This window comes from Elephas maximus, chromosome 1, assembly GCF_024166365.1.
Source record: "Elephas maximus indicus isolate mEleMax1 chromosome 1, mEleMax1 primary haplotype, whole genome shotgun sequence".
Taxonomy (NCBI): domain Eukaryota; kingdom Metazoa; phylum Chordata; class Mammalia; order Proboscidea; family Elephantidae; genus Elephas; species Elephas maximus.
The window spans coordinates 98,116,742-98,128,826 of NC_064819.1; the positions used below are offsets into that span (position 1 = coordinate 98,116,742).

General features: G+C 54.9%; 2 protein-coding genes across 3 annotated transcripts in view; one reads left to right on the top strand and one right to left on the bottom strand.

Annotated features, from left to right (window-relative positions):
* The window catches only part of TCP11 (t-complex 11), a 165,967-nt gene that overhangs the window by 141,783 nt on the left and 12,099 nt on the right, over nucleotides 1-12,085 (bottom strand). The window contains exon 2 of the mRNA XM_049870851.1: nucleotides 3,273-3,408. The gene's annotated coding sequence lies outside the window, so the exon portion shown is untranslated. The remainder of the gene's footprint in view (nucleotides 1-3,272; nucleotides 3,409-12,085) is intronic.
* SCUBE3 (signal peptide, CUB domain and EGF like domain containing 3) overlaps nucleotides 1-12,085 on the top strand; it is a 39,323-nt gene that overhangs the window by 20,357 nt on the left and 6,881 nt on the right. The window contains exons 5-19 of one of the 2 annotated variants that reach the window (XM_049890416.1): nucleotides 307-432; nucleotides 640-756; nucleotides 2,762-2,809; nucleotides 5,138-5,254; nucleotides 7,009-7,131; nucleotides 7,573-7,689; nucleotides 8,025-8,150; nucleotides 8,430-8,546; nucleotides 8,687-8,791; nucleotides 9,074-9,190; nucleotides 9,528-9,686; nucleotides 9,934-10,149; nucleotides 10,497-10,658; nucleotides 10,865-11,032; nucleotides 11,561-11,722. In XM_049890416.1, coding sequence (XP_049746373.1) covers nucleotides 307-432; nucleotides 640-756; nucleotides 2,762-2,809; nucleotides 5,138-5,254; nucleotides 7,009-7,131; nucleotides 7,573-7,689; nucleotides 8,025-8,150; nucleotides 8,430-8,546; nucleotides 8,687-8,791; nucleotides 9,074-9,190; nucleotides 9,528-9,686; nucleotides 9,934-10,149; nucleotides 10,497-10,658; nucleotides 10,865-11,032; nucleotides 11,561-11,722 — 1,980 coding nt within the window. The remainder of the gene's footprint in view (nucleotides 1-306; nucleotides 433-639; nucleotides 757-2,761; nucleotides 2,810-5,137; nucleotides 5,255-7,008; nucleotides 7,132-7,572; nucleotides 7,690-8,024; nucleotides 8,151-8,429; nucleotides 8,547-8,686; nucleotides 8,792-9,073; nucleotides 9,191-9,527; nucleotides 9,687-9,933; nucleotides 10,150-10,496; nucleotides 10,659-10,864; nucleotides 11,033-11,560; nucleotides 11,723-12,085) is intronic. The other variant, XM_049890484.1, reaches the window with a different exon arrangement.

Consider the following 12,085-nt stretch of genomic DNA (forward strand, 5'->3'; position numbering starts at 1 on the left):
GTGATGGGCAACTATTACATGTTTTTTGGTTGTTTGAAGGAGAGGGTGGTTGTGCAGGTGTTCTCTGGGAATGGGTATCAATACCTATCAATCCATCATTCAAAATGGCTGCTAATTTATGCTTATCAGCACCCAGCTCTATGAGCAGAACAGGAGGCCTGCGAGGGGGAGAGTTGGGCCCCTCCACATGTGGCAGCCGCAGTGGAATTCTCCCAATTTCCTAGGCCCTCAACCTCCTCTTCTAGTCCACCCTTCTCTATGCATCCCAGGACACAGAGCTTTCACCCCCCTCCTCTTCCCTTTTAGAAGGAATGAATTGCATGAACAAGAACCATGGTTGTGCCCACATTTGTCGGGAGACACCCAAGGGGGGGATTGCCTGTGAATGCCGCCCTGGCTTTGAGCTCACCAAGAATCAGCGCGACTGTAAATGTGAGATAACAGGGATGGTGGGGATGGCTGTGGGGGAGAAGGGGAGACAGAGGAGGGAGGTGGGGCCTTAGCAGCAATAACACAGGGCTTTGAGGAAAAGGAAGCATGGGAGAGCTGAATAGCAAAGAGGCCCAGTATCCATGTTGTGGAGAACCATGGTGTCCAGGGAGAAGAAAGCTGACAGGCTCCTGCCCCCTCTGTGCACAGTGACATGCAACTATGGTAATGGTGGCTGCCAGCACACATGCGACGACACAGAGCAGGGCCCCCGGTGCGGCTGCCACGTCAAGTTTGTGCTTCATACGGACGGGAAGACATGCATCGGTGGGTGAGGCCAGGGGAGAACCCAGTCCACCTGTGATGGGGGGTGGGGGTACAGGGCACCAGGCGGGGGGGCAGATGGGGCCCAGGTACTGGGCACAAAGTGATGGTGAAGGGGCTAAAGACCCAGACAATGCCAGGTCTAGTAAGGACAGCTCTGAGAGGGACTGAAGGCTAACCTGGCTCCCTCCTACTCCCCAAACCTTTGCTTCTACTGCCCCACCCCTAGGAGTCTCACCCTCCTCTCATCCCAGGAGGTGTTGCCAAATTGAGAATAAATAGCAGAGGTGCCTTATCTCCCAAGGCTATGGTTGAGAAGGGGGCAGAGAGCTGGGAACACACAGCTGATATGGCCTGACCACAGGCTCTGGTTGACTAGCACGGTCAGTTGGGGCCTGCCACAGCCCACTGCCCCCACTCTGGGACTGGGGGTGGGGCAGGTCCTCTTTTCTAGGACCACCAGCCCTAAGCTGACAGATGGGGTTTTCTGGCTCCAGGTACCTTTTTCCTCTGTATCCTTTCTCTCCTCACTCTCCTCCTCTAAGTCCCCTTTCTCCTCCCCTTACTCTAGCCCACTACTACCGCCTTCTCTCCACTCAATTAAGTGGTACTCCCTCTCAGCTCTGCTTAGGCCTCTCACTTCCTTACCAACCCCAGCCTTCCCTCCCTCTCACCACCCTGGGCTGGAGCCCTCTTAACACCTAGACTCCTTTTCCTGAATTCCTAGCCTTTCTTCACAAGTCTTCAGCTATGGTAGAAGAGTTTAATTCCTAAATTCCTTAAGTTTAATTCCTAATTCCCCAAGTCTTTTGCGAAGGCCGGTTACACTGGGCTCCCAGAGTGCTGAGGAAGATGGTGGGACAAGGCGTCCCTTTGGAGAAGTGGGAAATGAAAGGGAAGAGTTTGGAGGCGTGTGTGTATGGACAGCCATTCATCTGGTGGCCTACAATGTGCCTGGTACAGGAAGGTGTGGACATAGTCACTCTGGGTGGAAATCATGCATGCCAGGGACATGGCACCCAGTTTGAGAACAAGCCGCCCCCCTGCTTTTTCCCACACATAAGAACAGGTGATGCTTGGGGACCTGCTCCAGACAGTTCAACAGCTTGAACACCTGGTTCAAAAGTTCTCCTTTATTTTAATTAAGGTCTCTCCTGCTACATGTTTAGCTCTAAGCTAACTCTTCAAAGACCCTGGAACATGTTTAGGTCTTCACATGGTCTTCTCTGCGCTGGTTTGTTCCGGCTCCTTTCATTTTTCCTCATAGGCCTAATTTTTCTGCTTTCTAAACCTCCAGCCACCCCCTGGACACACTCACTCACACGCATCCCCATAATCAAAAAAAACTGCATGCAGGCCCCAAAGAAAAGCTGCATGGAGCAGGACAGAGCTGGGGGCCCGTGGGTGTGAGGCCTGGTCCCTCTCCGGCTTCTTTCTGCTCACATGGCCCTGGTCATGGCTGCTTGTGAAGATACCCTTATTAAGCTTGAGCTTCCCTCTAACCCGAGACCCATTCCACCATCTGGGCCGTGGCCAAGTAAGGGAGAATACATGAGGCTCTTCTAGGATTCACAGCTACTTTCTTTCCTAGTTCTTCCCTCTTCTCCAGCAGAACTTATTTGACCTTCTTGCCCTGTCTAATCTTTCTCGCCAGCTCTGGTGGAGAAAACGTCATTGTCTGGGGCCATCAGGACATTCAGATTTGGGAGTCTGTGAGGCTTGAGGTTGCATTCCAGCTTTGTGATGGAATGCTGTGTGATGTTGGGCCCATGATTCCCTCTCTCTGAGACTCAGTTTCCCCTCAGTCACTTGGCAGGAGTCAGGCTTCTTTGAGGACACCAGGCGGAATAGGGCTTGGGAGTGAGGCTGCTGCAGGGGTCCCAGGGCTCCCTGGGGCTAGTGGTTTGGGCCTACAGGGTGGAGAAGAGGGTGGGGAGGGGTCTGGGGCCCCTTGGGCCACAGTGGCCGCTGCCCAGCATCTAAACAGCTTTTTTACAACGTCGAACAGGGGAAAGGCGGCCAGAGCAGCACATCCCCCCTCAGGCCGTTTCTAATGGTAAATATGTCTGCTCTCACCACTTGCTCTCACTGGCTTGCTAGGGGAAGGGCTAACCTGCTGGGGCTCCCACTAACCGCATGCCCATTGGGCCCGCCTGACTGGGCTCCAGCCTGCCAGCAGGGCCCCTGGCAGCCCAGGCGCTGGGCCCACCAGGTGACAGGAAGCCTGAGTCCTCAAGCGCTGGCCCAGAGCCTTCACGTTGGTCTTGTCTTTGCCCTGTTACTCTCCTTCTCTCCTTCCTTTTTGCTCCCGCCTCCCACCTTCTAACACCCCAGCCCCTCCCCAGCCATCTGCCCTTCTCTCTGCCTTTCTACACAGCCACAGACTCAGCCAGCTTCATCTTACCATCATGCCCACTGTACCACTTGGGAGAGGGGTGGGATAGGTTAGATACCATCCCGTCCTGGGGGCTTCTTTCTTGGGTTCTTGCCCACATTGGTTCAGTTCTGGCATTACTCACCATTCTCTCCCACCATGATGGCTAAGAGCATGACCTTTGGGTTCAGACAGACCTGAGTTCGAATTCTGGCTCTGCCACCTTCTAACCGTATGACCTCAGACAAGCTGCTTTCCTCTCTGGTCCTCAGTTTATACTTCTGCAAAATAGGGAGAATGACGGTCCTCTCTTAGATTACTGTGATAGTTGAGATAGTGCATGTAGAGCATCTTGTGAGCGCCTGGCACGGAGGAAGCACAGAGTAACTGTTGGTTGTTAACACTGCGACCTGGAGGGCACAGGGCTACGAGCATGCCAACCTGCTGGCCCCACCCTGCCCTGAAGAAGGCTGCCCTGAGGGGTGGGCACTCTGCCCAGCTTCGTGGTCCAACCCTGGGAGGAACAGCTCTGCTGTTCCCTATCCTGGACCCCTCAGAAGCTACCCAGACTTGAGGCAGGATTTCTGTTCCCCTTGCCCTGCCCCAGTGTCTGGGGGGCCTCTTCTTATGCTAAGAGCACTCTTAGGGGTGATGGCTGGGCTTGGAGCCTGAACTAGAGGTTCTTTCCCAGGTTCCTCCCATGGTCTTGCAGAACCTCAGGAGAAACTAAGGTGGGAATGACACACAGGAGATCCTACTGTGGCTACTCCTAAACCTGGGCATTTGAGGGACCAGGGCATGGCCAGGGCTCACAGGCACAGTTGGGGTTTTTGAGGAGGCTGGCCCTTCCAGTCTCCTCAGTGACAAGGGTTGGACCTGAGTTTAGGAGTTAGAGATCCCAGAAGACACTAGTACTCTCCAGTACTTTTATTCATCCAATTACCCTGATTCCGAGAACCACTTTCTTCTCTCTTTGATGGAAGAATTAATTCTAGGCTTCCCTAGAGGACAGTCGGCATCTCCCCACAGTCCCTCTGCCAGGGCTGTGCACTATTGTGAGCTGAGGGTTTTCCCTTGGATTCACCTCTCTCTCAGACTGCAGTTTAAACCTGTTTTTCTCCTGCTCTGACTTCAGAAAATAGGGAGAGCACATTCATTCTGACCTCTCAGTCGAGAGGTGGCAGCGGAAGGGACTTAACTGAAATAAGGATTTTGGTTTTATCTAGCTTTGAGGTTCTGTAATTCTTCCACCTACATACACTCAAGACCTTCCTCCTCCTCTGGACTCTGCTCCCTTTGCCCCCCCTCCTACTCCAGACAATACCTTGCTATTAGGGAAGTAGAATAACCACAACAAAACAACCAGCTTATCTCCATCTGGACCCAAAAAAAGGGCTTGGGAGAAGTTGAAGGCAGACATGAAGGGGCCAGGAAATGACCGTGTGTGCCCTCTCCCCTGAGGATGAGCAGTCAGGCTTTGAACTGGGATCTTCTTTAAGACAGTTGGGCAGAGAAGGGGGGGAGATGGATTGATGGCCATCCCTCAGCTGTCACAAATCGCCAGCCTCACTCTCCCCAACCCACCTATAGTAAGATGATCCCACTGTGACCCCCTACCCACTGAAGAGGTGGTTGGTGGAAAGAGAGGGAAACTCCTCTTGGCCCTTCTTGTTCCCTGGCAGCCAGAAGCACCCTTGCTTAGCTCCCATCCCTCCCTTTTCTCTCCCTTCTCCACCTCCTCCACCCCCCAGCACATTCCTGCCTGACAGCTCTGGCTTGTACCTGCCTCACTGCTGTCCACCTTGTTTCAATCAAGTAGGGGGCAGGGAAGCGGACTGCTTGGCTGCACTTGTGAGGGGATGGGGGTTGGGAGCCTCCACTGAACGCTCCTTCTAAAGCACAGGGAGGCAGCTGAGGCCTACCCTCGGGCCTCTATGGTCTCCACTGCCCTCGAGGTTGGGACCTCTTCAGGCCAATAACCCGGTTACCCTCCCCCACCCCCCTAAACAGAGACCTGTGCTGTCAACAACGGGGGCTGCGACAGTAAGTGCCACGATGCAGCTACTGGTGTCCACTGCAGCTGCCCTGTGGGCTTCATGCTGCAGCCAGACAGGAAGACCTGCAAAGGTAAGGGCTTTGCAAGGACAGGAGCATGGAGACCTTTGGCAAGGGGTTGAGGTCGTGACCAGAAATAGGGTACCTATTACAGGACCATCGCCCTTGACCCCCTCGAGGCTCTCCTGATTATAAAGAACAGAGAATGTGCCTAAGGTGTTGTCTCCTGTCCACTTTTCCCATCTCCATTAAAGGGGCACAAAAAAGCAGCTAGTTCCTTGGTGTCCCCTGCCCCCACCCTACCTTGTTTTCCTTGCTGTCATTCTCATCCTCCTACGGTTCCCTAACTCTCTTGGTTAATGAACCTGCCATTCACATTTGTCCCTGGGTCTGGAAGGATATTTGAGCCCTGACTTTGTGTGTGCATGAGGTCACACGTGTGTTCCATGACCTTCTTAACCCACATTCCTCAGGCCTTCCCAGTGGGCTCTGGGGAAATTCTCTCTCCCCCTAGACAGGCTGTGATAGCTAGAGAGAGAATAGGGTGGCAATGAGGAGCACTGTCACTGGAGCCTGGCTACCTGCATTCACATCCAGCTCTGCTTCTTTTAGCTCTGTGACCACAGGCAAGTTACTTAGTTGCTCTGTGCCTCAGTTTCCCCACACTAACAGTGCCTGCCTCATAGGTTTGTTGTGAGGATTACGTGAGTTATCATATATAAAGTGCTTAGAACAGAGCTTGGCAAATAGTATTTTGTGTTAGCTATTAAAACCCAAACCTGTTGCCGTTGATTCCAACTCATAGCTATTACTATGGTATAATTTCCCACACTGTCCATTCTGTTTCCCTTCCTTTAAATTAGCCAGGTCTGGGGGATGGGTGGAGAGAGGAAAAAGGGAGGGTAGCTGTACTGAAAATAATGATTGCTCAGGTCTGTGTCCCCTGGTCACAAGGAATGGGGACTGGGAGGAGGACTGGGCTCTTTCTTTGTGTCTTTTGGCTCAACAGCTGCCAGAGGGGGAGGGCTGGGGCAGCAGGTCAGACAGCCAGAGTTGAGAGGTTTCCTGCTGGGAAGGACTGTTGACAGGTATGCTAAGAGTGAAGTGGAAGGCTGCCCTCCCTGCCCCCTTCCCCAAGTAGGGGTGAGTAGCCTGGGTCCTGTCTGCCACCAGCTTGGGGAACTTGACCTCAGGAAGGAAGCAGCTCACTCGCCCCCCTTCCCTTGCTAGTGCTGAAAGCTGCCTCAGGCCTGAGTCTCTCCAGACCTCTCCCAGTCCAGCCCCCTGCTTGGCCCCCCACCCTCCCCCACCAGCTACCCAGCCTCACTGGCTCTCCTGGAGGTCCTCCCTGCCTGGCCTCTCTCCCAGCTCCTCCTCTCTGAAGGGCAGTCCCTTTCAAGTGAGTCCCCTTGAATCCCACCTCTCCTTGGCCCCCCTCATGGCTCCTGTGACAGGGTTGGGGAGGGGGCAAGGAAGGGATGTACCCTACCTACCAGCCTTTTTGGGAATGGCCATTAGCTGAACAGTAGCCACTGGACTAGGCTAGGCTAGCCCTATAAGTCAAATGCCCACCTGCTCCCTGCTCCTGGCAACTCCCTGTCCCCTGCTAAGTGGACTCGGTCCCAGGAGAGAGGGTGTTACTAATGGCCACAGGTCTCCTGAACAGGGAAGAATGGAGACAGGAGAGTACAGAGGAGTCAGAGGGGCAGGCCCAGGGCTCTCCTGGTTTTCCCATCACTGTGACTGTGGGAGGGATCTTGTCTCCTTGTTTGTTCTCAGCCTTATTACCTTTTGCTCCCTCTCTACTTGTGTCCTGGCTTCCCCAGACATAGACGAGTGCCGCTTGAACAATGGGGGCTGTGACCACATTTGCCGCAACACAGTGGGCAGCTTCGAATGCAGCTGCAAGAAAGGCTATAAGCTTCTCATCAACGAGAGGAACTGTCAGGGTGAGCAGACTTAGGCCAAGGGGAAAGCCTTGGGACAGGTACTTGGGGTAGGAGAGCCAGAGGCCCAGAGTCTCAGGGACTCTGTGGATGCTATGGAGAGTCTCCATAGGCAGCACCCTGTGCTGCAGATAAGGAGGGAGGGATGGATTTTGCCCCAGTTCCTATCCTTGGCGTGGTGTGACCTGTACAAACACATGAGGTGGCCCTGATCCACAGGCACCAGGTCTCTCAGCTCCCGACTCCAAGACTCGACGTGAAGGAGCATGAGGGGTGGGTAGGCACTGCTGAATTGCTGATCCTAGGACCGGGCCATGAGTAGGGACTCTCAATTTGAGGAGGAGAGCCAAAGTCCCTCACTTAGGTCCTTCACCTGAGCAGGGATCTCAGGGTCAAGTGCTCCAAGACAGTTTCAGTGTTTTGAATCCTTGTTTCTTCTTCTAGACATAGATGAATGTTCCTTTGATCGAACCTGTGACCACGTATGTGTCAACACGCCAGGAAGCTTCCAGTGTTTCTGCCATCGTGGCTACCTGCTCTATGGTGTCACCCACTGTGGGGGTAAGCCAGCCAGCTTACATCCCCACCAACCCAGCCCCATCATGATGAAACAGAAGGAAGTAAGGAGGCCAGCTGGGAGACCAGGGCATCCCCATCACTGCTCCCTGACTCCCATCCTCTTCTCTCAGACCATAGCCCTAGAGTCAGTAGGAGTGGAAGGCCCTTTCTCAGTCGTTCCTTTGACTGGGGCAGAGATAAGGGAGAAGGTCCTAGGTTTGAATTCTTCTCTGGGGTCAGCTGTCATCCTGGGATAACTACAACTGTAACCAAAAGTCCTCACTCCATGCCCACTCCCTGGCTCCTCCCCCGCCCCCACCATTGTCTGTGTCCCCCAGATGTGGATGAATGCAGCATCAACCGCGGAGGTTGCCGCTTCGGCTGCATCAACACGCCAGGCAGCTATCAGTGTACCTGTCCAGCAGGACAGGGGCGACTACACTGGAACGGCAAGGATTGTACAGGTGGGAAGCACCCTCTGCCGGCCAGAACTGGCACTGCAGTTTCAGGAGGAAGCTGGGGCCTTGGAAAATATGCTGGGGAAGGTTTGAGGTGGACCTGGGTGGAGGACATAGCCATTTAAGTTGGAGACATGAAGTTTCTGGTAAATAATCCTTTCATCAGTCTCTGCCGGTAGGATAACAGCTCTCCGGTAGCTAATTCTCTTCTCTCAGATTACCCAACTGAGGGAGAGGCTGGGAGAGGAATTCCCCCGTCTCCTCAGGCCTCTCTCCCATCCCTAGAGCCCGTTAAGTGTCAGGGAAGTCCTGGGGCCTCGAAAGCTATGCTCAGTTGCAGCCGGTCCGGCAAGAAGGACACCTGTGCCCTCAGCTGCCCCTCCCAGGCCCGGTTTTTGCCAGGTATGTGAAGAAGGGTGTGGAGGGCTGGGGAAAGAAGAGAGGGAAGGCTGGCTGTTCTGGCAGCCCTTCTACTCCCCTTGGATTCTCCAACCAGTGGGGGCTGGGGAGTGATCAGAGCTGTGACAGGCCCCTTCTCTCAGAGTCTGAGAATGGCTTCACTGTGAGCTGTGGCACCCCTAGCCCGAGGGCTGCTCCAGCCCGCACCAGCCCCACCGGGAACAGCACAAACTCCAATCAGTGCCATGGTGAGCACCAGTCTGGAGACCTTGTTCTGACCCTGCTCCCTTTGTATTCACCTTGTATGTCTCTTCTTCCTTAATTACCTTGCCTTGTTTTTTCCTGGACCCCCTTTTACTTTGCAATTCTCCAGCCCTGCTGCCTCCCTCCTTCTGTCCCTAACATCTGATTGCCTAATCCCTCTCCCCAGCCAAGCCCCTAGCTTCCTGCCCAATTTCTCAACACCCTCCACAGTAGCCCCCAGCCACATGGGGCCCATAGGCTGCACTGAGCTTCTCCCATCCCTCTAGAGGCTGCAGCGCTGTCAGTTAAACAACGGGCCTCCTTCAAGATCAAGGATGCCAAGTGCCGTCTGCACCTGCGAAACAAGGGGAAAATGGAGGAGGCCAGCAGGATGCTGGGGCCAGGTCTGAACTGGGCACCCCACCCCAATGGGCTGTGTAGCCACCAAAACCTTCCTCCCCTTGGCTCCCAAGGATCTCCCCCTCCCCCCAGAACTCACCAGCACCCTGAACTCTGGACAGAGCAAGGGGGAAAACCAGTTGCAGGTACAGAGCCCAAGAAAAACCCAGGATATCCCCATATACACCAACTAATTAGGATCTGAGACTAAGAGAGGACTGCAAGGTAGTCGCAGTCAGGGATCTGGTGAGGTCTGGGTTGGGCAGAGAAGTGAGAGCTGGGAGTGAGAAAGTTCCCTGCCCCAAGGGGGGTACCCTCAGGTTGACAAGGCCTTTCTCCCAGGTGGTGCCCCCTGCTCTGACTGCCAGGTCACCTTCATCCATCTCAAGTGTGACTCCTCTCGGAAGGGCAAGGGCCGACGGGCCCGGACCCCTCCAGGCAAGGAGGTCACCCGGCTTACCCTAGAACTCGAGGCAGAGGTCAAAGCTGAAGAAAGCACAGGTAGGACTGAGGGTACTGTTGGGAGGAGGGCTGGAAGGGGAGGATCAGGGTGGGGAAACAGGCCCCAGCATCAAAGGGAAGGGGTGGAGCCTGTACTAGGGACAGATACTACCTAAGCCAAGCCCAGGAGCTAATACCTTTCTTACCATGCCCCTCCTGGCTCCTAACTTTGCTCCCCTAGTTCTTGTGCTTACAGCCATTCTTTCATTCCCTTCCTTGCCTGACTCGTACCACCACGTATCACCAGCTGGCTGTGGGCTGCCCTGCCTCCGACAGAGGATGGAACGGCGGCTGAAAGGGACCCTCAAGATGCTCAGGAAGTCCATCAACCAGGACCGCTTCCTGCTGCGCTTGGCGGGCCTTGATTATGAGCTGGCCCACAAGTCCAGCCCAGTAGCTGGGGAGCGAGCAGAGCTGGTGGAGACCTGTCGGCCCGGGCAGCACCGTGCTGGGGCCAAGTGTGGTAAGGAAGATTGGCGGGGAGCTAGAGGGCAGGGGAGCAGGGAGGGCTCAATTTGGGCCCAGCTCAGAAAGGATCCTTTACAACTTCAGTTGCATCTCAAATTGTGAGGCAGCCAAGACCTTCTTCCCTGCCATCCTCCCCTCCCTGGGTCCCAGGCTGAAATCCTGGACATTAGGCTGGGCCAACAGCCCTCCTACACACAACTTTGGCCCCCATGCCCCCCAAGCAGGATTCCATTTGTTCCCTGAAGACATTCTCCCTAAATCTGGGGGAGCAGGAAGTGGAGTCTCAGGTCTGGGTGGTGGGAAGTGGGGGGTGGGTGGCTAGCACGGCCGACTCTCTCTCAGTCAGCTGCCCGCAGGGAACGTATTACCACGGCCAGACGGAGCAGTGTGTGCCATGCCCAGCGGGCACCTTCCAGGAGAGAGAAGGGCAGCTCTCCTGCGACCTTTGCCCTGGGAGTGATGCTCACGGGCCTCTCGGAGCCACCAACATCACCACGTGTGCAGGTGCCAGGGGAACAAACAACACAGGCTGGGGTAGGGTGGGCGCTGGGATGCCCGTGGGCATGGGACTTCCCAAAGGGCAGGCCCACGCTCCAGGCCACTCTCCTAGTCAACGTCCTGTTTGTGTGACTCCGCTCCTTGAGACGGGGTGAACCCATGGGGTGACGCAGGACCCTCCCCATCAGAGTTGGGCCCTTGGTTCATTGCAGGTCAGTGCCCACCTGGACAACACTCTATAGATGGGTTCAAGCCTTGCCAGCCATGCCCCCGCGGTACCTACCAGCCTGAAGCAGGACGGACACTGTGCTTCCCATGTGGTGGGGGCCTTACCACCAAGCATGAGGGGGCCATCTCCTTCCAAGACTGTGACACCAAAGGTGAGAGGCTACTCACCCCCCTGGAGGCTCCCCAACCTCAGATGATCCCAAAAAACTCTCAAGTCCCTAGAACAGACCTGAATATGTTGCCATACCATCTTCCCTATACTGAGCAAAGCCCAGCTGCCTGACCAAGCACACCATCCTGCTTATAGGACCCATCCTGGCTCGCCACCAGTCCCAAACCTGGAAATGAGGGAATAATTAACAGTCCCCCTTACCCCTCTGCGTGGAGAGCTGATGGCCCGGCCCATTCCTTTGGCACCCCAAATGAGTTTCTCTATAGGTTCGGAACTGTGTTCAGTGCCAGAAGAAAAAGGATTGGCACTGTAGCCAACCACTCTGTGAAATTTATTTTTCCCTGGGTTTGAAAAACTCTAGTATGACTGGGAAAGGATGGGACCCTGGAAAGAACTTTGGTGTCCTTGACCTCCTGAGTCTCCATGATAAGTGTGTCCTGTCCATCTCATACCCCAGAATTCCTACCTGACCACCATCCTTGACTCCTACTTTTCCCCGTCCCTGCAGTCCAGTGCTCTCCTGGGCACTACTACAACATCAGCGTCCACCGCTGTATCCGCTGTGCCCTGGGCTCCTACCAGCCCGACTTCCGCCAGAACTTCTGCACCCGCTGTCCAGGCAACACAAGCACTGACTTTGATGGCTCTACCAGTGTGGCCCAGTGCAAGAGTACGTGGCAGGCCAGGCTGTGGGAAAGGGCTGGAGAGGCCTGGGAGCAGTGGGCAGGGGAAGAAAAGGGTCTGGGGCAAACCAACAGGGAGCAGGGCTGGGGGTGGACGGGCAAGAAAGTCCCACTTTCCACCTCTTCCCTGACCCACTCTTCTCAAGGACAGTTGCTAAACTGGGCCCTGCAGCACTGTTTCTCTCTCTGGAGCTAGGTAATGGGGGAGGCAGAGACAGGTGAGATGACAACATACAGAGAAAGGCAAGAAGGAAGGTGAACCCAGAACTTGGGGAGTTTGATTAACTAGAAAGATATGTCTGACTTCCACTTCAGAACTCTTCAGTTTCCCCACTGATTTCTGCACTGAC